Source organism: Dipodomys spectabilis, unplaced genomic scaffold (genome assembly GCF_019054845.1).
Source record: "Dipodomys spectabilis isolate Male_0828 unplaced genomic scaffold, ASM1905484v1 ptg000313l, whole genome shotgun sequence".
Classification (NCBI taxonomy): Eukaryota; Metazoa; Chordata; class Mammalia; order Rodentia; family Heteromyidae; genus Dipodomys; species Dipodomys spectabilis.
The window spans coordinates 113,778-137,695 of record NW_024870990.1 but is presented as its reverse complement, the minus strand read 5'-3'; the positions used below and the strand labels follow the sequence as shown (position 1 = coordinate 137,695).

Sequence of the window (23,918 nt, the reverse complement as noted above, 5' to 3'; positions counted from 1 at the left end):
CCCAGACCAGAGCTGCCTGAAGAGGCGTGGGTGCGAGGTTGGCCAGAGAGTGGGTGGCTGGAGCTCTCCGAGGGCGGAGCTCTCCAGGCTGTGGGCAGGGTGTGGGGTGGGGCTCTCCCAGCCTGTGGGCAGGGTGTGGGGTGGGGCTCTCCGGGCAGTGGGCAGGGTGTGGGGTGGGGCTCTCCCAGCCTGTGGGCAGGGTGTGGGGTGGGGCTCTCTGGGCTGTGGGCAGGGTGTGGGGTGGGGATCTCCCAGCCTGTGGGCAGGATGTGGGGTGGGGCTCTCCCAGCCTGTGGGCAGGGTGTGGGGTGGGGCTCTCCCAGCCTGTGGGCAGGGTGTGGGGTGGGGCTCTCCGGGCAGTGGGCAGGGTGTGGGGTGGGGCTCTCTGGGCTGTGGGCAGGGTGTGGGGTGGGGCTCTCTGGGCTGTGGGCAGGGTGTGGGGTGGGGATCTCCCAGCCTGTGGGCAGGATGTGGGGTGGGGCTCTCCCAGCCTGTGGGCAGGGTGTGGGGTGGGGCTCTCCCAGCCTGTGGGCAGGGTGTGGGGTGGGGCTCTCTGGGCAGTGGGCAGGGTGTGGGGTGGGGCTCTCCCAGCCTGTGGGCAGGGTGTGGGGTGGGGCTCTCTGGGCTGTGGGCAGGGTGTGGGGTGGGGATCTCCCAGCCTGTGGGCAGGGTGTGGGGTGGAGCTCTCCCAGCCTGTGGGCAGGGTGTGGGGTGGGGCTCTCTGGGCTGTGGGCAGGGTGTGGGGTGGGGCTCTCTGGGCTGTGGGCAGGATGTGGGGTGGGGCTCTCCCAGCCTGTGGGCAGGGTGTGGGGTGGGGCTCTCCCAGCCTGTGGGCAGGGTGTGGGGTGGGGCTCTCCCAGCCTGTGGGCAGGGTGTGGGGTGGGGCTCTCCCAGCCTGTGGGCAGGGTGTGGGGTGGGGCTCTCCCAGCCTGTGGGCAGGGTGTGGGGTGGGGCTCTCCCAGCCTGTGGGCAGGGTGTGGGGTGGGGCTCTCTGGGCCTGTGGGCAGGGTGTGGGGTGGGGTCTCTGGGCTGTAGGCAGGTTGTGGGGTGGGGCTCTCCAGGCTGTGGGCAGGGTGTGGGGTGGGGCTCTCCCAGCCTGTGGGCAGGGTGTGGAGTGGGGCTCTCAGGGCTGTGGGCAGGGTGTGGGGTGGGGCTCTCAGGGCTTTGGGTAGGGTATGGGTTGGGGCTCTCTCGGCCTGTGGGCAGGGTGTGGGGTGGAGTTCTCCCAGCCTGTGGGCAGGGTGTGGGGTGGGGCTCTCAGGGCTGTGGGCAGGGTGTGGGGTGGGGCTCTCTGGGCTGTGGGCAGGGTGTGGGGTGGGGCTCTCCCAGCCTGTGGGCAGGGTGTGGGGTGGGGCTCTCTGGGCCCGTGGGCAGGGTGTGGGGTAGAGCAGAGGTGAGATGCAGGCTCCAGTGCCACCCAGATGCTCACCATAGGCATGTATGCAAGAGACCCTGAAGCATGCTCGTGGGGACTTGAGCAACCACGTTCATGGAAGTCTAACTGCAACTCTAACTGAACACAGCCAGGCTCCCATTTTGAGCAGAGGACAGCCCACTCCCAAAGGTGTGGCACACACTGCTGCTGTTTCCAGGGCCTCCCGCCTGCCAGGGGCATGCCTGACCACAGAGCCACATCCTGGGCCACCAGCAGTCTCCTATGCACAGAGCTTTAAGCCAAGAAGCATCACCAAGTGATGGGAAGGAAGCACAGAGGCCAGTGTGCGCATGCACGTGTATGCAGGTGTGTGCATGCACACCTGTGTGCCTGGGGCAGGCACCGGAGATGCTTTGGGATGTCGGTGATGGGCAAAGACAAGATGGTGGTCACAGCCACTGTTGGGGAAGACTGCCAGCCCCACAGCCTGCCCAGGGCCTCGGAACCCATCAGACCACCCATCAGACCACGCCAGGCTCCGCTCAGGCCGTGCCTCCCAGCCTGCCACCGAGGGTCACCGTGAATGTGTGCCGTCGGCCTCCTTGGCTCCCTCTGCTGGAACAGTGCCCGATGGCCACAATGGCCAGAAACTCTCACGACAGTGGCCGAGGCCGGCAGCCAAGTTCCCCACCAGGCGCCTGCCACACTTCAGTGGACCTACACGCACGGTGCCTCTCACTGCAAATAACGTTAACACGGTGGGCAAAGCCCGGTAAGTGGTGAACTCTGGCCTGCTGAGTGTGTGTGTGTGTGCGTGCGCACATGTGTGTGAGGGAGAGAGAGAGAGAGGGAGAGAGAGAGAGAGAGAGAGAGAGAGAGGTCTATGGCCTACTTTGAAAATCAAGAAATCAGGCAGATGGATGGACACAAGGAGGGTATAGACAGGAGGGAGCTGGGCCGGCAGAGGGGGCAGGAGGTAGAGGCGAGGGGCAGGTGAGAGGCGAGGGGCAGGCGAGAGGCGAGGGGCAGGCAGGTGGCACACAGGGCTAATGGTGGAACAGTGGGGTGGCTCTTGGCTTTCAGCTCTGTGCGCAGAAGAGCGTTTTCACGCTTTGACCCTGAGTTGAGGAGAAAGTGGGGGTCTCAGAGAGCACCTCTCCCGCCAGACCCCTGCCTGGGAGGAGGCAGTGCACGTCAGACAGCAAGGCCCGTCTTTGTTCAGGGCAGGCCCCTCAGCGGAGCTGTGTGGGCCGGGGCGGGGGGCGGGGAGAGGGGGTGGGCCTGGGCCGGGCTCCATTGCCAAGCTTCTCACACGCCCTGGCACGGGCCGGGCCGGGCCGTGCAGCGGAGGGGGCCCAGCCCCTCCCCCTCCCCTGCACACACCCAGGTCCCTCCTGGCTCTTGGTGTCAGGGCCTACTTGGCTCTTGCTGTCCCTACAGTCGGGAGGCCTCTGGGGGGGCCCCAGCTCCCCTGGTCATGGCTCAGGTTGGACTCTCAACTCTCAGACGTGCCTTGAGCTCCAGGGCCTCTGCCATCTGTGCCTCTGGAATTTCTTCTCTCATTGGGGACCCCTTTTCCTGCCCAGGCCCCTGGTGCACCTGTGGGACCCTGCCTGGGTTCTGCTGAGATTCTTGAGTTGCTGCCTGACAAAGAGTGGTGTTTCCCGGTTTGCCCTGGCCTCTGCCCACAGCACCTCCTCCTCCGCCCCTGCCCTGCCTGGGGCCGGCCTCTGACTGCAGCATGTGAGCCCACGCGTCTCCTGGGCGCGGCCAGGGCTGCACTCCCATCAGGGTGACTTTGGAAGCCAGGAAACCCTTAAGCAAGGGCCGTAGCTTCCCACGAATGACAAGGACCTCAGAGGCCCTTGACCGGCACCCAGGTCCTGTGTGGGCCAGACACCTGTTCCCTCCGTCCGGCCCTGCCTGCCCCCAGCCGCTCCGCTCACCTGCACCCTGGGGCCACCCTCCTCTCCCTCTCAGTCACCCACGGTCCGGATAGCACGTCAGCTGCCATGCGCCTGGCTGTCCCTGAACTGGAGGGAGGTGCCGAGCCTTCTGGAGGGATCCTGGCCACTTTTCTCTGGTGAGATTGGGAGCCTGGAGCCCCAGGTGTGCCCAGGGACCTGGTGCTGTGACCCACACCTCAGACCACACTCATGAGCAAGGGGGTGGTTGATTGGCCGAGAAGACACTGTCATGGGAAGAATTGCATTGGCAGATGAGGGACCAACGTGGCAGGACACTTGGGGTGTGCCTGGAACGGACGCCTGGGTGTGGGCGGGGAGGCGGTGCCCTGTAGGGGGCGTGCGAGATGCGGTGGGTGCACACCGCAGGGGGTGTGCGAGATGCGGTGGGTGCACACCGCAGGTGTCCTGTGAGATGCGGTGGGTGCACACTGCAGGTGTCCTGTGAGATGCGGTGGGTGCACACCGCAGGGGGCGTGTGAGATGCGGTGGGTGCACACCACAGGGGGCGTGCGAGATGCTGTGGGTGCACACTGCAGGTGGCGTGCGAGATGCGGTGGGTGCACACTGCAGGTGGCGTGCGAGATGCGGTGGGTGCACACCGCAGGTGTCCTGTGAGATGCGGTGGGTGCACACCGCAGGTGTCCTGTGAGATGCGGTGGGGGCACACCGCAGGGGGCGTGCGAGATGCGGTGGGTGCACACCGCAGGTGAAGGACAAGGTGCAGGACCTGGGCCGTCAGGGTGGGCATGAAGGAACTCTCCCAGGTGAGCTGTGCCCAGGGCGGCGGCCAGGATGCGGATGCTTCTTTAGGGCTTGGCCAAGTCACCTGTTGGGCTTCCCTGCTCCCGCCAGTCCTCAGCCATGGTACAGAGCCAGGGGCTGCTTCCGTGCCAGTGCAAGTCGGGCCTCACTCTGGATTTGTGGAGGCCACACTGCCCAGGCCCTGCCCCCCTCAGCCCTGCTGCCCAGGCCCTGCTGCCCAGGCCCTGCCCCCCTCAGCCCTGCTGCCCAGGCCCTGCCCCCCTCAGCCCTGCTGCCCAGGCCCTGCAGCCCTCAGCCCTGCTGCCCAGGCCCTGCCCCCCTCAGCCCTGCTGCCCAGGCCCCTCACAGGCCCTGGCAGCCATGGGGTACATGGTGTGTGCTGTGCTGTGTTCAGGATGAGTGCTGCTGCTTTCCGTGTCTCAGCACCCAGAGGTGGCCTCCGTGTCCCAGGACAGGTGGAGAGCTCCTGCTGCCTTCCAATGGCCTGACCTGGAGACCCTGCCTGCTCCCATCGGGCTGCTCAGCATGTCTGCTCCCGCCTCCCCTGTGGCTGCAGGCCTCCTCTCAGACCCCGACTCCTTCGGCATCAGGGTCATCTCCCCAGCTGGTGGCCAGGGAGGCCACCTTGCCTGTGTGGCTCTAGCTGCAAGGCCAGGGCTCTGAAGGTCCGAGTTCTCTCCCATTGCTCCCAAGTTACATGCAGGGACATGTTCTGTCAGCAGAGGGCGCCAGAGGCCTCGGCAGGCGCCTTCCCCATGGCTTGTCACTTGTTGCTGGGCAGCCTTCAGGGCCCAACCCACAGTCCTGTGCCGGCCACTGAGGGGCCCTGAACTCCCTGCCCAGCCTGTCCTCAGCCGGAGGGCAGCCTTGTCTGGTGGCCAGCAGGTCTTGGAAGGGGGAGGAGCTGGACCCCGCCTCTGTGCTGGGACGGGAGGCCCCGCTGGGAGTGCCCAGGCTCTGCCTCTGGACCGCAGGTGCCACGGCCACCCGCACCGCACAGACCACAGGGAGGCGTCTGTCCTCTGCGAGCACCAGTGCTGACGCAGGGAGCCCTGGTGACACTGGCCTCTTCTGAATCGCCCCTGGTGACAGCGCCCCCTGGTGACAGCGCCCCCTGGTGACAGCGTCCCCTGGTGACAGCGCCCCCTGGTGACAGCGCCCCCTGGTGACAGCGCCCCCTGGTGACAGTGTCCCGGTGACAGCGCCCCCTGGTGACAGTGCCCCCTGGTGACAGTGTCCCAGTGACAGCGCCCCCTGGTGACAGCGTCCCCTGGTGACAGTGTCCCCTGGTGACAGCGCCCCCTGGTGACAGTGTCCCTGGTGACAGCGCCCCCTGGTGACAGTGTCCCTGGTAACAGCGCCCCCTGGTGACAGCGCCCCCTGATGACAGCGTCCCTGGTGACAGCGCCCCCTGGTGACAGCGCCCCCTGGTGACAGTGCCCCCTGGTGACAGTGCCCCCTGGTGACAGCGCCCCCTGATGACAGCATCCCCTGGTAACAGCACCCCCTGGTGAGTGTCCCTGGTGACAGCGCCCCCTGGTGACAGTGTCCCTGGTAACAGCGCCCCTTGGTGACAGTGTCCCCTGGTGACAGTGCCCCCTGGTGACAGTGTCCCTGGTGACAGTGCTCCCTGGTGACAGTGTCCCTGGTGACAGTGTCCCCTGGTGACAGTGTCCCTGGTGACAGCGCCCCCTGGTGACAGTGCCCCCTGATGACAGAGCCCCCTGGTGACAGTGTCCTCGGTGACAGCGCCCCCTGATGACAGTGTCCCCTGGTGACAGCACCCCCTGGTGACAGTGTCCCCGGTGACAGAGCCCCCTGGTGACAGCATTCCCCGGTGACAGCGCCCCCTGAGGACAGCATCCCCCGGTGATAGTGCCCCCTGGTGACAGCATCCCCTGGTGACAGCATCCCCTGGTGACAGTGTCCCCTGGTAATAGCGTCTTCTGGTGACAGCATCCCTGGTGACAGCGTCCCTTGGTGACATCATCCCCTGGTGACCTTGTCCCCTGGTGACATCATCCTCTGGTGACATCATCCCCTGGTGACATCATCCCCTGGTGACATCATCCCCTGGTGACATCATCCTCTGGTGACATCATCCCCTGGTGAACTTGTCCCCTGGTGACATCATCCTCTGGTGACATCATCCCCTGGTGACATCATCCCCTGGTGACATCATCCCCTGGTGACATCATCCTCTGGTGACATCATCCCCTGGTGCCATCGTCCCCTGGTGACATCATCCTCTGGTGACATCATCCCTTGGTGAACTTGTCCCCTGGTGACATCGTCCCCTGATGACATCATCCCCTGGTGACAGTGCCCCCCAGGTGACAGCACCCCCTGGTGACATCATCCTCTGGTGACATCATTCCCGGGTGAACTTGTCCCCTGGTGACATCATCCCCTGGTGACATCATCCCCTGATGACATCATCCCCTGGTGACATCATCCCCTGGTGACATCGTCCCCTGGTGACATCATCCCCTGGTGACATCATTCCCTGGTGACAGCATCCCCTGGTGACAGCGTCTTCTGGTGATGTCATCCCCTGGTGAACTTGTCCCCTGGTGACCTTGTTCCCTGCTGACGTCGTCCCCTGGTGACATTGGCTGGAGGATGCTCACACTCATTCTCAGCCTCTGGCATTCAGGACGGAGGAACCTGGCCCTGTCCATGAGCTCTTGGGCACGGCGGCTCCTCTGTGGGATGGATTAAGTCTCAGGCCTGCTGGCAGGGAGGGCCGGCTCCTGCAGCTGCCCTCAGGTGGTGTCTGTGTTCCTGGTATGGCCAGCTCGCAGATGCTTTGTGCAGGACCCCAAGCCTGCAAGACAGCTGTCTAGGCTGGGTGTGCAGGGTGGGCCTGTGCTCCTGGGCCCGGGACCCCTGGGCTACAGCCAGGCCTGGGGATGGTAGGCTCTGGGCTACGGCAGGTCCTGGGGTCAGGAGGCCCTGGACTACGGCTGGTCCTGGGGTCAGGAGGCCCTGGACTACGGCTGGTCCTGGGGTCAGGAGGCCCTGGACTGTGGCTGGTCCTGGGGTCGGGGTCAGGAGACCCCTGGGCTACGGCTGGTCCTGGGGTCAGGAGACCCTGGGTTATGGCTGGTCCTGGGGTCAGGATACCCCTGGGCTACAGCTGGTCCTGGGGTCTATGACTGGTCCTGGGGTCCAGAGACCCAGGCTACGTCTCTGGTGTGATGTGAGTCTCTCTAAGGGAGGTTCTGATTCTACGTTGACTCCTAGGGTTTGGTGTTCCTGTTGGACACAGGAGTGGAGATCTTCGTCCTTCTGGAGTGTGGTTTAGTACACTCCAGACACAGCTTACCTATCTGACAGAGTACTGGCATAGACCTGCTGAGGGAGCAGGCTCTATCTGTCCTGATGGTGCCCCGAACGAGCCTGCCATGCCCTCAGGAGACATGTGGAGAAGGGGCAGGAAGCCGCCAGGGCGGCTCCAGCAGAGGTGTCCTGGAGTCAGGAGAGGCTTGGGGTGAGGAGTGAGGTGTCAGGTCCTGGTGTGAACAGTGAGGCGTCAGGTTCTGGTGTGAGGAGGAGTCAGGTTCCGGTGTGAATAGTGAGGAGTCAGGTTCTGGTGTGAGGAGTGAGGAGTCAGGGTTCTGGTGTGAGGAGTGAGGCGTCAGGTTCCGGTGTGAATAGTGAGGCGTCAGGTTCTGGTGTGAATAGTGAGGCGTCAGGTTCCGGTGTGAGGAGTGAGGAGTCAGGTTCCGGTGTGAGGAGTGAGGCGTCAGGTTCTGGTGTGAGGAGTGAGGAGTCAGGTTCTGGTGTGAATAGTGAGGAGTCAGGTTCTGGTGTGAGGAGTCAGGTTCTGGTGTGAATAGTGAGGAGTCAGGTTCTGGTGTGAGGAGTGAGGAGTCAGGTTCTGGTGTGAATAGTGAGGAGTCAGGTTCTGGTGTGAATAGTGAGGAGTCAGGTTCTGGTGTGAGGAGTGAGGAGTCAGGGTTCTGGTGTGAGGAGTGAGGCGTCAGGTTCCGGTGTGAATAGTGAGGCGTCAGGTTCCGGTGTGAGGAGTGAGGAGTCAGGTTCCGGTGTGAGGAGTGAGGCGTCAGGTTCTGGTGTGAGGAGTGAGGAGTCAGGTTCTGGTGTGAATAGTGAGGAGTCAGGTTCTGGTGTGAGGAGTCAGGTTCTGGTGTGAATAGTGAGGAGTCAGGTTCTGGTGTGAGGAGTGAGGAGTCAGGTTCTGGTGTGAATAGTGAGGAGTCAGGGTTCTGGTGTGAGGAGTGAGGCGTCAGGTTCCGGTGTGAATAGTGAGGCGTCAGGTTCCGGTGTGAGGAGTGAGGAGTCAGGTTCCGGTGTGAGGAGTGAGGCGTCAGGTTCTGGTGTGAATAGTGAGGAGTCAGGTTCTGGTGTGAGGAGTCAGGTTCTGGTGTGAATAGTGAGGAGTCAGGTTCTGGTGTGAGGAGTGAGGAGTCAGGTTCTGGTGTGAATAGTGAGGAGTCAGGGTTCTGGTGTGAGGAGTGAGGCGTCAGGTTCCGGTGTGAATAGTGAGGCGTCAGGTTCCAGTGTGAGGAGTGAGGAGTCAGGTTCTGGTGTGAATAGTGAGGAGTCAGGTTCTGGTGTGAGGAGTGAGGAGTCAGGTTCTGGTGTGAGGAGTGAGGAGTCAGGTTCTGGTGTGAATAGTGAGGAGTCAGGGTTCTGGTGTGAGGAGTGAGGCGTCAGGTTCCGGTGTGAATAGTGAGGCGTCAGGTTCCGGTGTGAGGAGTGAGGAGTCAGGTTCCGGTGTGAGGAGTGAGGTGTCAGGTTCTGGTGTGAATAGTGAGGAGTCAGGTTCTGGTGTGAGGAGTCAGGTTCTGGTGTGAATAGTGAGGAGTCAGGTTCTGGTGTGAGGAGTGAGGAGTCAGGTTCTGGTGTGAATAGTGAGGAGTCAGGTTCTGGTGTGAATAGTGAGGAGTCAGGTTCTGGTGTGAATAGTGAGGAGTCAGGTTCTGGTGTGAGTAGTGAGGCGTCAGGTTCCGGTGTGAGGAGTGAGGCGTCAGGTTCTGGTGTGAATAGTGAGGAGTCAGGTTCTGGTGTGAGGAGTGAGGAGTCGGGCTGGTGTGAGGAGTGAGGAGTCAGGTTCTGGTGTGAGGAGTGAGCAGTCGGGCTGGTGTGAGGAGTGAGGAGTCAGGTTCTGGGGTGAGTAATGAGGAGTCAGGTTCTGGTGTGAATAGTGAGGAGTCAGGTTCTGGTGTGAGGAGTCAGGTTCTGGTGTGAGTGGTGAAGAGTCAGGGTTCTGGTGTGAGGAGTGAGGAGTCAGGGTTCTGGTGTGAGGAGTGAGGAGTCAGGTTCTGGTGTGAATAGTGAGGAGTCAGGTTCTGGTGTGAATAGTGAGGAGTCAGGTTCTGGTGTGAGGAGTGAGGAGTCAGGTTCTGGTGTGAGGAGTGAGGAGTCAGGTTCTGGTGTGAGGAGTGAGGAGTCAGGTTCTGGTGTGAATAGTGAGGAGTCAGGTTCTGGTGTGAGGAGTGAGGAGTCAGGTTCTGGTGTGAGGAGTGAGGAGTCAGGTTCTGGTGTGAATAGTGAGGAGTCAGGGTTCTGGTGTGAGGAGTGACGAGTCAGGTTCTGGTGTGAATAGTGAGGAGTCGGGCTGGTGTGAGGAGTGAGGAGTCAGGTTCTGGTGTGAATAGTGAGGAGTCAGGTTCTGGGGTGAGTAATGAGGAGTCAGGTTCTGGTGTGAATAGTGAGGAGTCAGGTTCTGGTGTGAGGAGTCAGGTTCTGGTGTGAGTGGTGAAGAGTCAGGGTTCTGGTGTGAGGAGTGAGGAGTCAGGTTCTGGTGTGATGAGTGAGGAGTCAGGTTCTGGTGTGAGGAGTGAGGAGTCAGGTTCTGGTGTGAATAGTGAGGAGTCAGGTGCTGGTGTGAGGAGTGAGGAGTCAGGGTTCTGGTGTGAGTAGTGAGGAGTCAGGTTCTGGTGTGAGGAGTGAGGAGTCAGGTTCTGGTGTGAATAGTGAGGTGTCAGGTTCTGGTGTGAGGAGTGAGGAGTCAGGTTCTGGTGTGAATAGTGAGGAGTCAGGTTCTGGTGTGAGTAGTGAGGAGTCAGGTTCTGGTGTGAGTAGTGAGGAGTCAGGTTCTGGTGTGAATAGTGAGGAGTCAGGTTCTGGTGTGAGTAGTGAGGAGTCAGGTTCTGGTGTGAATAGTGAGGAGTCAGGTGCTGGTGTGAATAGTGAGGAGTCAGGTTCTGGTGTGAATAGTGAGGAGTCAGGTGCTGGTGTGAATAGTGAGGAGTCAGGTGCTGGTGTGAATAGTGAGGAGTCAGATGCTGGTGTGAGGAGTGAGGAGTCAGGTCCAGGTGTGAGTAGTGAGGAGTCAGGTTCTGGTGTGAGGAGTGAGACGTCAGGTCCTGGTGTGAGTAGCGAAGAGTCAGGTTCTGGTGTGAGGAGTCAGGTGCTGGTGTGAGTAGTGAGCAGTCAGGGGCTAGTGTGAGGCGTCAGGTGCTGGTGTGAGTAGTGAGCAGTCAGGTGCTGGTGTGAGTAGTGAGCAGTCAGGGGCTGGTGTGAGTAGTGAGCAGTCGGGCTGGTGTGAGGCGTCAGGTGCTGGTGTGAGTAGTGAGCAGTCAGGGGCTGGTGTGAGGCGCCAGGTGCTGGTGGGGCAGTGGGGACTCAGGGATGACCTGGTCAGGGATTTGGAGCTTGGGGCCCTGCCCCTAGTGTAGGACAGATGGTGTGCCCATGCCCACTGATGCCATCCCCGGCTGCCTCCCGCCTGCCTCTTGTCCTCTGTGTCCCATTCTACTCAGGGTCATGCCCTCTCCTCCTGGGAGAGCCCGAATGTCCTCCTCTGACCTTGTCCATCCTGCAGGTCATCTCTCTCCAGGGGACAATGTCCTCTGACATCACCCCTCCCAGGGGAGGCCTGGGTGGCCCCTTCCCAGATCCCTCCCGCAGGGTGAGGGCGGCACTGTTCCTCTGGGGCTTCGCACGGGTCCAGAGGCAGTCTGACCTGCAGAGGGCTCACGTTGTGCTGGACACACAGCCCTGCTCACGTTGTGCTGGACACACAGCCTGCTCACGTGCTGGACACACAGCCCCGCTCACATCATGCTGGACACACAGCCCTGCTCACATTGTGCTGGACACACAGCCTGCTCACGTGCTGGACACACAGCCCTGCTCACATCATGCTGGACACACAGCCCTGCTCACGTTGTGCTGGACACACAGCCTCACTCACGTTGTGCTGGACACACAGCCTGCTCACGTCATGCTGGACACGCAGTCCCGCTGGCTAGAGGGACTCAGCCAGCTCCGGGCTTCGCTCCTCAAAGGGCAGGATTTCGTATCACCACCCTCTACAAGCATGGGGAATGAAGAAGAAGCCATGAGCCGCTCAGGGACAGGCCAGAGGCCGCCATGATGGCCCTACGAACGAGCCGAGGGCTGCTCCGTTTTGATCATGGCTAAAAGCCCCAGCATACTTGTAGAGGCGTGTTTTCTTCTCATAGATACCCTCTGGCCTGTGGGAATCACACTGTGTACACTTGAATACGAAAGGCCTGGGGATGGGAGGGAAAAATTGGGAAGGAGCAAGGGGAGGCCTGGCCTTGTCCAAACAGAAATGCACTCCTTATCTGGCTGGAAACTGTAACCCCTCTGTACCCCACCATTAGAATAACAATAAAAAAATTAAAATTGAAAAACAAATGCCAAAGGCCAGGAAGAAACCCAAGGGAAACTAGAAACTACTGTGATTGAGTAGAAGAGTAGCAAGCTGCACAGGACACAGCAACGCAGCTCTGAGCGAAACTCCAAGCAGAGAACATCTTCACTAAAGAAGAGAGATCTCAGGTCAACAATCTAGTTTCAGACTGTAAGGAACGGAGAAAAGGAAATACAAACTAAACCCCAAGTGAGCAGAAGAAAGGCAATCAACCCTAAAAAACCACAGCAGAGACAATAAAATAGAGAACAGAAAGACAAAGAAACTAGATAATCCAAAGTTTGTTCTTTAGGTAGGTCAACGGCACCGGCAGACTGGAAAGAGGAGAGAGGACTAATACTGATATTGAAGTGCCTGCCAGTGGTTGGGCAGGAAGGCTGGTGTTGGAGCCGTCATCTCCCTGTAGGCGTAGATGACACATCACCGTATACACAGAAGTCTTTGAAGTAGGAAAACTCTTGGGCCTAGTAAAGGAACTCAGCAGAGCTGCAGGATCTGTGATTGATGCTGAAGAATCAGCTGTGTTTCAGTACACCAGCCATGAATGATTAGAATTCAATGGCAAGACAGCAATCCTATTTATAGTAAAAGGGAAAACTTGAGACCAAGGAGGCCCAAGGTTTGTGTGCTTCAAACCACAAGACATTGCTGGGGCAGCCGCAGTGGAAGGTATGGCGGCCCGTGCCCGCGGCTGGCCTGCGGACAGCCTGCAGGCTGGCGTGGCCCCCAGAGGCCAGAGCGAGGCCTGGGCCTGCGGCCTTCTGCCCAGGGCCCTGAGTGGCACCTGACCTGCTTCCTCAATTTGGGGACGTGGGCCTTGATGGCTTCCTGGGACGTAAGCTCTGCTTCTGAATTGGTGCCCACGTGCCCAGCCTCACATGGACCAGACTCACTGCCCAGGTCAGTGCCTGTGCCCAGCCTCACACGGACCAGACTCACTGCCCAGGTCAGTGCCCACGTGCCCAGGTCAGTGCCCACGTGCCCAGGTCAGTGCCCACGTGCCCAGCCTCACTCGGACCAGACTCACTGCCCAGGTCAGTGCCCACGTGCCCAGCCTCACTCGGACCAGACTCACTGCCCAGGTCAGTGCCCACGTGCCCAGCCTCACTCAGACCAGACTCACTGCCCAAGTCAGTGCCCACGTGCCCAGGTCAGTGCCCACGTGCCCAGGTCAGTGCCTGTGCCCAGCTTCACATGGACCAGACTCACTGCCCAGGTCAGTGCCCACGTGCCCAGGTCAGTGCCCACGTGCCCAGGTCAGTGCCCACATGCCCAGCCTCACTCGGACCAGACTCACTGCCCAGGTCAGTGCCCACGTGCCCAGCCTCACTCGGACCAGACTCACTGCCCAGGTCAGTGCCCATGTGCCCAGGTCAGTGCCTATGCCCAGCTTCACATGGACCAGACTCACTGCCCAGGTCAGTGCCCACGTGCCCAGGTCAGTGCCCACGTGCCCAGCCTCACTCAGACAAGACTCACTGCCCAGGTCAGTGCCCACGTGCCCAGGTCAGTGCCCACGTGCCCAGGTCAGTGCCCACATGCCCAGCCTCACACGGACCAGACTCACTGCCCAGGTCAGTGCCCATGTGCCCAGGTCAGTGCCTATGCCCAGCTTCACATGGACCAGACTCACTGCCCAGGTCAGTGCCCACATGCCCAGGTCAGTGCCCACGTGCCCAGCCTCACTCAGACCAGACTCACTGCCCAGGTCAGTGCCCACATGCCCAGGTCAGTGCCCACGTGCCCAGCCTCACACGGACCAGACTCACTGCCCAGGTCAGTGCCCACGTGCCCAGGTCAGTGCCTATGCCCAGCTTCACATGGACCAGACTCACTGCCCAGGTCAGTGCCCACGTGCCCAGGTCAGTGCCCATGTGCCCAGCCTCACTCGGACCAGACTCACTGCCCAGGTCAGCGCCTGTGTCCAGCCTCACACGGACCAGACTCACTGCCCAGGTCAGTGCCCACGTGCCCAGCCTCACTCGGGCCAGACTCACTGCCCAGGTCAGTGCCCACGTGCCCAGCCTCACACGGGCCAGACTCACTGCCCAGGTCAGTGCCCACGTGCCCAGCCTCACTCGGACCAGACTCACTGCCCAGGTCAGTGCCCACGTGCCCAGGTCAGTGCCTGTGCCCAGCTTCACATGGACCAGACTCACTGCCCAGGTCAGTGCCCACGTGCCCAGCCTCACACAGACCAGACTCACTGCCCAGGTCAGTGCCCACGTGCCCAGGTCAGTGCCCACGTGCCCAGCCTCACTCGGACCAGACTCACTGCCCAGGTCAGTGCCTGTGCCCAGCCTCACACAGACCAGACTCACTGCCCAGGTCAGTGCCCACGTGCCCAGCCTCACACGGACCAGACTCACTGCCCAGGTCAGTGCCCACGTGCCCAGCCTCACATGGACCAGACTCACTGCCCAGGGTTTTGGTTCAAGTGTGCAAATGGTGAGGCACCCTTGGCCCCGGTGGCCGGTGTCTGTCTTGTCCGAAGCGACGTCCGGTGTTCTGGCATGGCGGCCCTACGGAGGTCGGGGAAGTGACCCTGGGCTGCCCTGGGGAGGGAGGTCCCACCCTCCTCGGTGTTGTTCCCGTGGTCCCGGCACACCTGGGCTCCCCACACGGCCCCGTGCCCTGAGAAGGCAGGCCCTCAGCTGGGACCCGGTCCGCTGGCTCCAGGGCCAGGCCACGATCACCACCAGAGCTGAGGTTACCCTAAGAGGCGGTGGGTGTCCTGGCTTCACTAAGACCAGGATGTACGCCAGAGCCACAGCCACGCGGCCTCCAGGCCTGGCCCTCAGGGGACACGGAGGGCCCCCTGCCAGGGAGCCCCCTGTGCACAGGGCCAGCCAGCGTCCCGCCAGATGCTGAGGGAGGATCCCGTCCCGGCCATCTCGCCACCCATCTCTGCACGCTGCCCCGGGTGCCCCCTGGGATGCTGCCCCCACGCCAGCATCACCCACCCCAGGTCTACTGGTCCCAACCCTGACCCAGGGCCTCGCCCACTCCCGCATGCGGCCCCCGCCCCTCCCCCAGTGTGTGTGTGTGTGTGTGGAGGGCCACCCTTGGGCTGAGCTCCTGGGGAGGGAGTCTGTTTGCCTTGTTAAGCCCTGCGGAGGCTCGTCCCCGGTCAGGGGTCCCCAGGGGTCCCCCCTGGGTGGCGGCAGGGCCCGCGCGCACGCTCGAATACCTGAGCAGGGGCTGTTTGGGGTACGGCGGCTGGTCTGCACCAGGGCACGGAGGGGCCTTCCTGGTCACTTGCTTGTAGATGTTCCTGGCGGTCACTCCAATCCACAGCATGGTGGACAGTGTGGAATAGTGCAGCGCGATGCCCACCTGGGAGGGGACATGTCAGCTAGCCGGCTTCCCCTCCCAGGCTGCTGCCCCCCCCATTGTCCCCTCCCCCAAAGCCGACCGTCCTGCACCGCACAGCCTTCCTCAGCTGCCGGGGGCCGAGCCTTGCAGCTTCTCTACACTTCTCCAGGGACTGGCAGAGGGCAAGGGGGGCCCTGTGAGGGGTGGCTCCTCCGAAGGGAGGGGCAGAGCCCCCAGTGAGCATCCCCGCACAGGGCCCAGGTGGAAGGAGGTGCAGCGGTGCCCCAACCCCCAGAGCTGTCACGGTGGCCTTGGCCTGGGTGAGGTTCAGACCCTGCCCGGGAGTGTCAGGGACTCCTAGCTATGGAGACAGCAGCTGGGGCTGCGGCCCAGCCGCAGGACGCACACGCCAACTCGCTGTGCATGCTGAACTTCATCTCCATCTGATTCCCTAACATGGGGCTACCTTTGAGGTAATAGGCTGACATTTGGAAATGACAAGTAAAATATGGCTATAATTGGAGAAGACATAGATGTTTCAAGAATACAGAAATCCCTTGAATAACGCGAACATTATATCATTATAATGAGTTATCAAATCCAGAATTCAAGTTTTGCTTATGAGCAAACTCTAATCGTTGATGAGGGTTTTGAGGGAGGTGGAAAGTTGGGAGCTGCTCATGGTAGTGTGGCGTCGCGGGGACAGCAGACACCCAGCGGTCCCTTCTCACTGCTCTTGGGTGTAAAGGGCGCTGGGTGGACATCTCCAGCGTGCAGGCCTTCCCTGCCTGTGAGTGTAAGGGGCTGGAACCTCCCGGAGAGAATTTCGCAGCCTGGACGACGGGGAAAGGGCGGCCTGGCCCTGGCCGGGGGCACGGTCCGCAGCAAGGCCCACACCAACGCACAAACAACGCAGACTCTCCGCAGGGCTCTGACCCGGAGGGCGTGCACGGGGGTCTGGCCAGCCTCACCCAGCAGACTCTCCGCAGGGCTCTGACCCGGAGGGCGTGCACGGGGGTCTGGCCAGCCTCACCCAGCAGACTCTCCGCAGGGCTCTGACCCGGAGGGCGTGCACAGGGGTCTGGTGAGCCTCACCCAGGCCATGGGTTTGGGGATCCCAGAAGGTATACTCAAGCCATCCTCAGGAAGGCTGTCTCTCAAACGCCAGCTCTAGGCTGGACACATTGGGAGGCCCCAGAGGCCACCTGGCTTCTGTGGCCCGCTGCCAGGGGACGGAGGCAGGGCAGGATGCAGTCCCTGCTTCCAGGCTGGCGTTGAGGCACATCCAGGAAGGGAACTAACGGCGGCTGCCTGCTTCTGTTTATGATGTCACTGGTACTATAATGAGGCTCATGGCCCTCTTCCTGTTTCCATGACAACTGTCTCTCCATCCATCCAGCTCTCTGGACCACTTCTCCTGGTTGTGTGGTGGTGATGCCGAGCTTGCATTTGAGGAGAGGACAGGGCGTCCTGTCCTGAGTCCCCGGGAAGGCGTCCTGGGTGGCAGGTCAGGGTGGGGCACACCGGGGTCCCAATGGCCGAGTGTTTAACCTGCTCTGCCCCATGCGCCTCCCTTCCAGCAGATAAGGCACTGAATGGCTGGCTGGCTGAGCTGAGCCCCTTCCCTCAGACCCGCTGGGCTGCTGACCAAAGCCAGCCTGGGCCTGGCTGGGGGAGGCCTCTGCGGTGCCAGGCATGTGTGTTGGTGGCCGCAGGCAGGAAGCAGCTGGGCGCAGAGCAGCGCGGGGACAGGGCAGCTGCCGCGGGAAGCAGTTATGTGCGAGGGGCGTGTCACCTGCAGAGCCGCGGCTTCCATTTCCACCCCTTGCCCCAGGAGTCCAGCATCTCCTGCACCTGTCTGCCGCATCCTGCTGCGTTTGCCTGCGGTGGCACTGCCCTGGTGCATGCGCAGGGTAGGTCTCTGGCTGGTCCAGCCTGGGCCTGGCAGGGTGTGTTTGTGAGGGATGGGGGCAGCTGCCTCTCCTGAAAAAGCAAGCAGGGGCCAGAGACGCCTGGTGGCCACCATCTTCCTTGTTGCCTCACCCGGTCTTCCTGCCATCCAGGCTCCTTGGGGTTGTCAGCAGGGAAGCATTTCTCACCAAGCATGCTCTCAGCCTTGGAGTCCTTCTAGACCTGCTCTGCCCTGCCTCCCAAGCCCCTGGGCTGGGCTGGCCTTGAGCGGCCGGCGGTGCTCCAGACGTACCCTCCCAGGGCTGGAGATGGCCTCCAACAGGCACCGGGAAGCGGTTCTAGTGGGTTCTGTGGTGGGTAGGCCCCCCTCACGGAGCCGGTGGGGTGAAGTACAGACATAAGGATAATGACCCATTTGATAGCTTTTCCGGCGGCTCCGGGCGGACGATCACAGCCAGGGAGAAGGGATTTCCTGGCCTGTGCTGGGTTGTAGCTGCTCAGCTTGTGGAGAGACGGGGAAGCAGGAGCCGTCTCCCCTGTGTCTCCGCTCATTCAGGCCTGTGCTGCCAGCCGAGGCGGTGGGCCTGGCTTCCTGGGGTGGGATGCATCGTTTGGTCATGGGGGTGTCTGAGACATCTCCTGGTGCACAGAGCTCCAGAGCAGGGGTTCTGTCTCCCGGGTGTGAATATCTTGCTCACAAAGTACAACTAGGCTCAACTCATCTTAGTGTTGGGAACAAAAGCGCAGCCACACGGTCCGAGTCAGGCCGGCCTCGGAGCCGGGAGAAGGAGGACATGTGCTCCCCAGGGACACCTGACCTCAAGACTGCTCCTGTGTGGGCTAGGTCGGCCTGCCAGGTGGCCTTGGCCTCCGTGGGGCATGCTGTTCCTGCTTCTAGGGCCATCAGTGGAGCCTGGGTCCTCAGGAGCGGCCTGAGGACTGGTGTGCAGGGGCTGCGGGCTGCCATGGGCGCCCCCTCCTGGCCAGAGCCATTCCAAGGGGTCAGGGAAAAGGTCTTCTCTGGGGTCCCCGGAAGGCCTGGAGGTTACGCATACCAACACCCTTTTTTTTTTTTTTTTGCCAGTGCTGGGGCTTGAACTCAGGGCCTGGGCGTTGTCCCCGAGCTGCTTTTGCTCAAGGCTAGCACTCTACCACTGGAGCCACAGCGCCACTTCTGGCTTTTTCTGCTTATGTGGTACTGAGGAATGGAACCCAGGGCCTCATGCATGCGAGGCAAGCGCTCTACCACTGAGCCACCTTCCCAGCCCTATCAACACTTTTTAAATCAAAGCAAGACCAGGGCACACATGCAATGACAGTCATGTCAACTGGGGCAGGCTCTCGCGAATTCGCAGAGCTGGCAGGTGGGCTCTGCGACCCAGGCCTGGCAGCTCGGAGGCCGCACACGCAGCAGCCCTGCAGATTGCAGCATGGGTCGGCTCCTGGAGGGTCTCAAGGACGCTTTGAGAGAAGCGTTATGTCCTGAGTCCACTGTTTGCTGGACAGTGACCATCTTGATCCGGCCCCTGCAGCCTCAGAGCTAGCTGGCCCATGGCAATGATCTGATGTTGGGCAGTGCAGATGGCTTCTGAGGGGATGAGGCCGGAGCGGGCGCCGCTCCTCTCAGGAGCAGCAGTCGAGCAAACAGTGGGATATTCTTTCATGAGAATCCACACATCTCCCCTTTGGTAAGAGGCCGACAAACACCTCTGGTTTTGTTACAGTACTCACCGCCTGGCACAGGATGGGGTATTTGGTGCGGTTGATGCCACCGGCGAACACCGCAAAGGTCAGGGCCGTGTGGAAGCAGAAATTCAGCAGCGCATGCCGGCCTTTCTGGCTGATGCGGATGGCGCTGTGGGGAGTGGAGATGAGAGCCGGGTGAGCACCAGAGAGCAGGGAAAGGTCCCGCTCTGCCCCCCAGGGTGCCACGCCCCGTGGAGGAGACGGTGGAGAAGACTGCAGTGCTGGGCGCTTCGGGGGCAGGATCACTCAGGTGGGGTGCCTCGCAGAGCAGCTCCAAGCCAGCCTCCTGACTGCTTGGCAATGGAGGGTTTGAGGCCTGAGCTATGACTTGTCCACTGCCTCAGAGACAGAATCACCTCCTGGCTCCCAGGCAGACGCTGGCCTCTCTGAGCAGCTGTTAGCGATAGCTGTACCGGTGGCCTGGCCTGGGCATGGCCCCTGCCCACGCGGCTGTAGCTGGCACTGGTATTGCTTAGCCTGGGACGCTGACTCCATCAGGCCTCCAAGACGGTGCCACTCCCCACCTCGCGGGCCAGCTGTGGTCTCCGTCCTCACACCACCCAACTCCCCTGCGGAAACCTGATCACCACGCAAGTGTTGGAGGGGCAGAGCCTCTGGGAGTGGGGCTCCAGCCCTCAGAACTTCCCGTGGAGGCTACCAGACAGGAGCAGACCAAGGCCTCACCAGAGACCAACCCTGCCAGTGCCTTGGATCTGGACTTGCAGCTTCTAGAACAGTGATAAACCAAGGCATACTCGAAACTGTGCTATCAGCTACACTTGCTCTAGTAATTTGTTTCAGTGGCCTGAACAGATCCAGACCACAGGTTCACCCAAGTGGTGGCCCTGGTCAGGACCCTGTGAACTCAAGTCTCATCTGAGAATCTTCGTGCCTGTGGGTGTGGCTGAGACCGAAGCGTTGCCTTTGATTTCTTGATTTTGGGTGTGGAATGGCCACCGCCAGGGCCCTGTTCATGCTCTCCAGTGCATTTCCAAGACTCAGGCAGATGGACACACAGCGGTCATCACAGTTCTCAGGCAGAGGTGGCCAAGCACACCCTCAGAAGCATAAAAGGCCTGGACTCCCTTCCTGAATAAAAGGCCTGGACTCCCTTCCTGAATAAAAGGCCTGGACTCCCTTCCTGAATAAAAGGCCTAGACTCCCTTCCTGAATAAAAGGCACATGCAAAGGCAGTATTAGGGGTCTTCAGGACATGACCTTTTGGACACCCGTGCCAACATGTTTCTGTATTTCACCCAGTTGCTCTTAAAGACAGACCAACAGGGACCGTGAGTGGAGGATGTGCCTACGGCTGCTTCTGTGGGAGGTCCTGAGTCTGGGGGCAAAACTGAGTGCTTGGTGGCATGTGGCTTTTCCTCGAGTAACTCTGTGCTATCTGAAGTGGGAGACCTCATCCTGGGAGTGAGGCCTGGCCTGGTCCTGACAGTGAGGCCTGGCCTGGTCCTGACAGTGAGGCCTGGCCTGGTCCTGGGAGTGAGGCCTGGCCTGGTCCTGACAGTGAGGCCTGGTTTGGTCCTGACAGTGAGGCCTGGCCTGGTCCTGACAGTGAGGCCTGGTCTGTTCCTGACAGTGAGGCCTGGCCTGGTCCTGGGAGTGAGGCCTGGCCTGGTCCTGGCAGTGAGGCCTGGCCTGGTCCTGGGAGTGAGGCCTGGTTTGGTCCTGGGAGTGAGGCTTGGCCTGGTCCTAACAGTGAGGCCTGGTCTGGACCTGACAGTGAGGCCTGGCCTTGTCCTGGGAGTGAGGCCTGGCCTGGTCCTGGGAGTGAAGCCTGGTTTGGTCCTGGGAGTGAGGCCTGGCCTGGTCCTAGGAGTGAGGCCTGGCCTGGTCCTGGGAGTGAGGCCTGGTCTGGTCCTGACAGTGAGGCCTGGCCTGGTCCTAGGAGTGAGGCCTGGTCTGGTCCTGACAGTGAGGCCTGGCCTGGTCCTGGGAGTGAGGCCTGGCCTGGTCCTGGGAGTGAGGCCTGGTCTGGTCCTGGGAGTGAGGCCTGGCCTGGTCCTGGGAGTGAGGCCTGGTCTGGTCCTGACAGTGAGGCCTGGCCTGGTCCTGGGAGTGAGGCCTGGGCCCACCAGCCTTACCTCTGGTGCACAATGTAGGTGATGACAGAGGTGAGCAGGCATAGCAGCATGACAGCGGTGCAGGCGTACACCACAGGGTGCAGGAACTCCCCTGGGTACTGGGGCAGGGAGAGGACAGTCTTCAAATCCTGGAAGGGAATCAGAGGAGACCCATGTGGTTGGTGTGGCCAGGAGTCTAGACACACGGCCAGGACTTCTGGGGTGGTTCAAGCGGTTTCCTCACTTGAACGGCTAGTGGATGAGAACTCTACCTAGTGGTCCAGCGGGGCGGGGTGTGTGTATGAAGGCCGCAGCCCAGCCCCAGGCTGCCAGCGGTCTCGTGGGGGCTGCGGTGACCGAGAGCTTCCTCACCCCTGCGCCCATGCTGCTGGCAGAGGCAGGACGTGGGCGGCCTGGGTGGCACACTGTGTCCTGCAGGGCCTGCGTTACAAGAGGCAGCGAGGCAGCGAGTGCACCGCCTTCCTGTGCCTCTTGCCCACTGACATTCTGATGTTCAGTGTCTCAGGGAGCTCAGCCTCGGGTTCTGCAGCTCCTGGGCTGTGGTGTGATGGAGGAGTGGCCACTGGAGTGGCCACATGCCCTGGCGTGGCCCGGGGCCCCTCACGTCTGCATCACATCTCCGCTCTGCACCATGGCCGCGGCCAGAAGTCAGAGAGCACGCTGCCCATGTGGATGTCACCAGGGGCCTGTCCTTGTCAGTGTCCAGACTGGAGCTGGATTTGTCCTCCCTGGGCCTCTGAGTTTGGTTTCAGCTAGAAGGCCGTGTGTTGGCCCCTGTGGTCGAGGGAGACCCTGGCTTGCATTGGTGGGCAGCTGGGGTGGTCCGTGCTGTGTCCTGACACCTGTCCCTCAGCTATCCAGACTATGGGTGGCTGATGGACTGGGAAGGGTAGACTTGGATACAGCAGAATGCGAACAGCCCTAGTGACGCTGCATAGTGCCCCATTCTTCCAGATCTCCAGACAAAACCGCCCAGAGTGTAGGGAGAGGTGGCCGCTGGAGAGCCGTCTAGGCTGCCGGGGAGGGAGAGGTGGACGCTGGAGAGCCGTCCAGGCTGTGGGCAGGGAGAGGTGGCCGCTGGAGAGCCGCTAGGCTGTGGGCAGGGAGAGGTGGCTGCTGGAGAGCCATCTAGGGTGTGGGCAGGGAGAGGTGGCCGCTGGAGAGCCGTCTAGGCTGTGGGCAGGGAGAGGTGGCCGCTGGAGAGCCGTCTAGGCTGTGGGCAGGGAGAGGTGGCCGCTGGAGAGCCGTCTAGGCTGCGGGGGATGAGGCTCCCTCCACCTGACCAGAACGTGGCCACCCTGCCCAAGGCCTCAGCGTGCTCGCTGGTCAGGACCTCCTATCGCCCCAGCCCACAGAGGAAGCCCTCTGTTATCTCAGCCGACCTGCATACCCGCCCCAGAGTCTGGAAATGCCTACAAGGTGGCCCTGGTGCCTGGAGCCCTCTGCAGGGCTCAGCAGGACGGCGTGTCTCCTCAGGCTGGGTCTGTCACTGGCCCTCCTGGACACTGAGGCCCCCGCTCTGTCTGGACTCAGCTCCTCAGTGTGCCTGACGTTTGCCCTGAGTGTTGGTGGGGAGATGGGGCTCCGTGATACACCAGCTTTCGGGGGGCTCCCAGGGCCTCCTAGCTGCTGGTGTTGGGCGTCAGTGACCCCGAGCACGAGTCATGGCTCAGCACGCTTCCACAGAAACAACTCGGGAAGTCACGGAAAGCGTGCTCCTTGGTGACCTCCAGATAGCCAGCGATCCATTGACTCTATTGATCCCCTCGATAGATGCACCGATGTAGAACGCGCAGCTGGCACCAAGCTGGCTGGGCTCAGGGCCAGGCTGCCCACCCGGTTTTGAGGTCGCACATGGAAGCCGGGCCTCGGGAGAGGCCTCTGACTGCCCTCCCCTAGCTCCTCTGTGGACCTGGATCCTGGGCCTGAGGGCGTCCCCACTGGGGACAGATGACAATGAGATCAAGAATGAGGGTCTGGGTTCCTACTTTTTGTCTCCAAATCAGTGATCAGCAGTGTCTCTCTGCATTTTTAGAGGTGACATTTAAAATTCAAAGTAGGCAATGCAACGTGGAGATACATTTTATATTTTAAAGTTCACACATGGGCAAGTTCCCCAGAGGAGTCTACTGTGCACATGTTCCTGAGGGAAGAATTGACGGTCCCCTGTGTGGTTGGAGTAGAGCCTGCCTGGCTCAAGCCGACAGTCCCGAGCACCTGGGACACACAGCTCTCTTCTGAGCAGGGACAGGACACAGCAGAATCTCAGATCAGTGCTTCCGATGCCCAGGGGCAGGAGTTGAGCGTTGCTAGAGCCCTATTGAATCACAGCTAAGTGAACGTCATGAGAAGCATCCCTCAGTGTTCGCTTTTTCTTTACACAGCCGGGATGTAGGGGTGGGTGATCTGGGCCCCTTGGAGCACTGAGACCCTTCCCGGCCAGGCTGCCACTGGTGAAGGACTGGCGTTGCCAGGCCGTCCGCCAGCCCCCAATGCTGGCTCCGCGCCTTGAGCCTTCCTCTTGTGGAAGCAGGTGCAGCCCAGGGCTGGCTCCGAGGACACTGCCCCAGCAGGGCTGCCCTGGACGGGCCACCCCAGCGTTAGTGAGCTCCAGATGCCTGTGCGGACATTGCCATCCAGGCGAGAGGGTGTCTCCCAGGGCCATGCAGAGGAGTAAACCAGTCCTTCTTGCGTGTTTGCGTGTGTGTTTGTGTGTGTTTGTGTGTGTGTGTGTTTGCATGTGTGTGTATGTGTGCATGTGCATTTGTGTGTGTTTGCATGTCTGTGTGTGTATGTATGTGTTTGTGTGTTTGCATGTGTGTGTTTGTATGTGTGTGTGTTTGTGTGTGTATGTATGTGTGTGTGCGTGTGTGTGTGTAGTCCTGGGCGTTGAACTCATGGCCTCACACTCTCCAGGCCAGCTCTCTACCCTTCCTGCCACACCTCTAGTCCTGTTTTTCACTGGTTAGTTTTAGAGTAGGGTCTTGCCTCCCACTCAGGCTCATGGCTGAGCGGCTGAGCCTCCTGGAGGTACCGGGATCACAGGCGTGTGCCACTGCACCCAGCTTCCCTCCGTGGAGACGCACTTCAGCTCA

At 61.3% G+C, this 23,918-nt stretch overlaps 1 protein-coding gene across 1 annotated transcript in view; it reads right to left on the bottom strand.

Annotated features, from left to right (window-relative positions):
* Adgra1 (adhesion G protein-coupled receptor A1) overlaps window positions 1-20,945 on the bottom strand; it is a 33,349-nt gene extending 12,404 nt beyond the window's left edge. Inside the window, exons 1-3 of the mRNA XM_042702141.1 lie at window positions 20,824-20,945; window positions 18,713-18,836; window positions 14,946-15,091 (exon numbers count right to left, since the gene is read on the bottom strand). Coding sequence (XP_042558075.1) covers window positions 14,946-15,091; window positions 18,713-18,836; window positions 20,824-20,873 — 320 coding nt within the window. The 5' untranslated portion in view covers window positions 20,874-20,945. The remainder of the gene's footprint in view (window positions 1-14,945; window positions 15,092-18,712; window positions 18,837-20,823) is intronic.
* Between the last annotated feature and the right edge of the window lie 2,973 nt (window positions 20,946-23,918).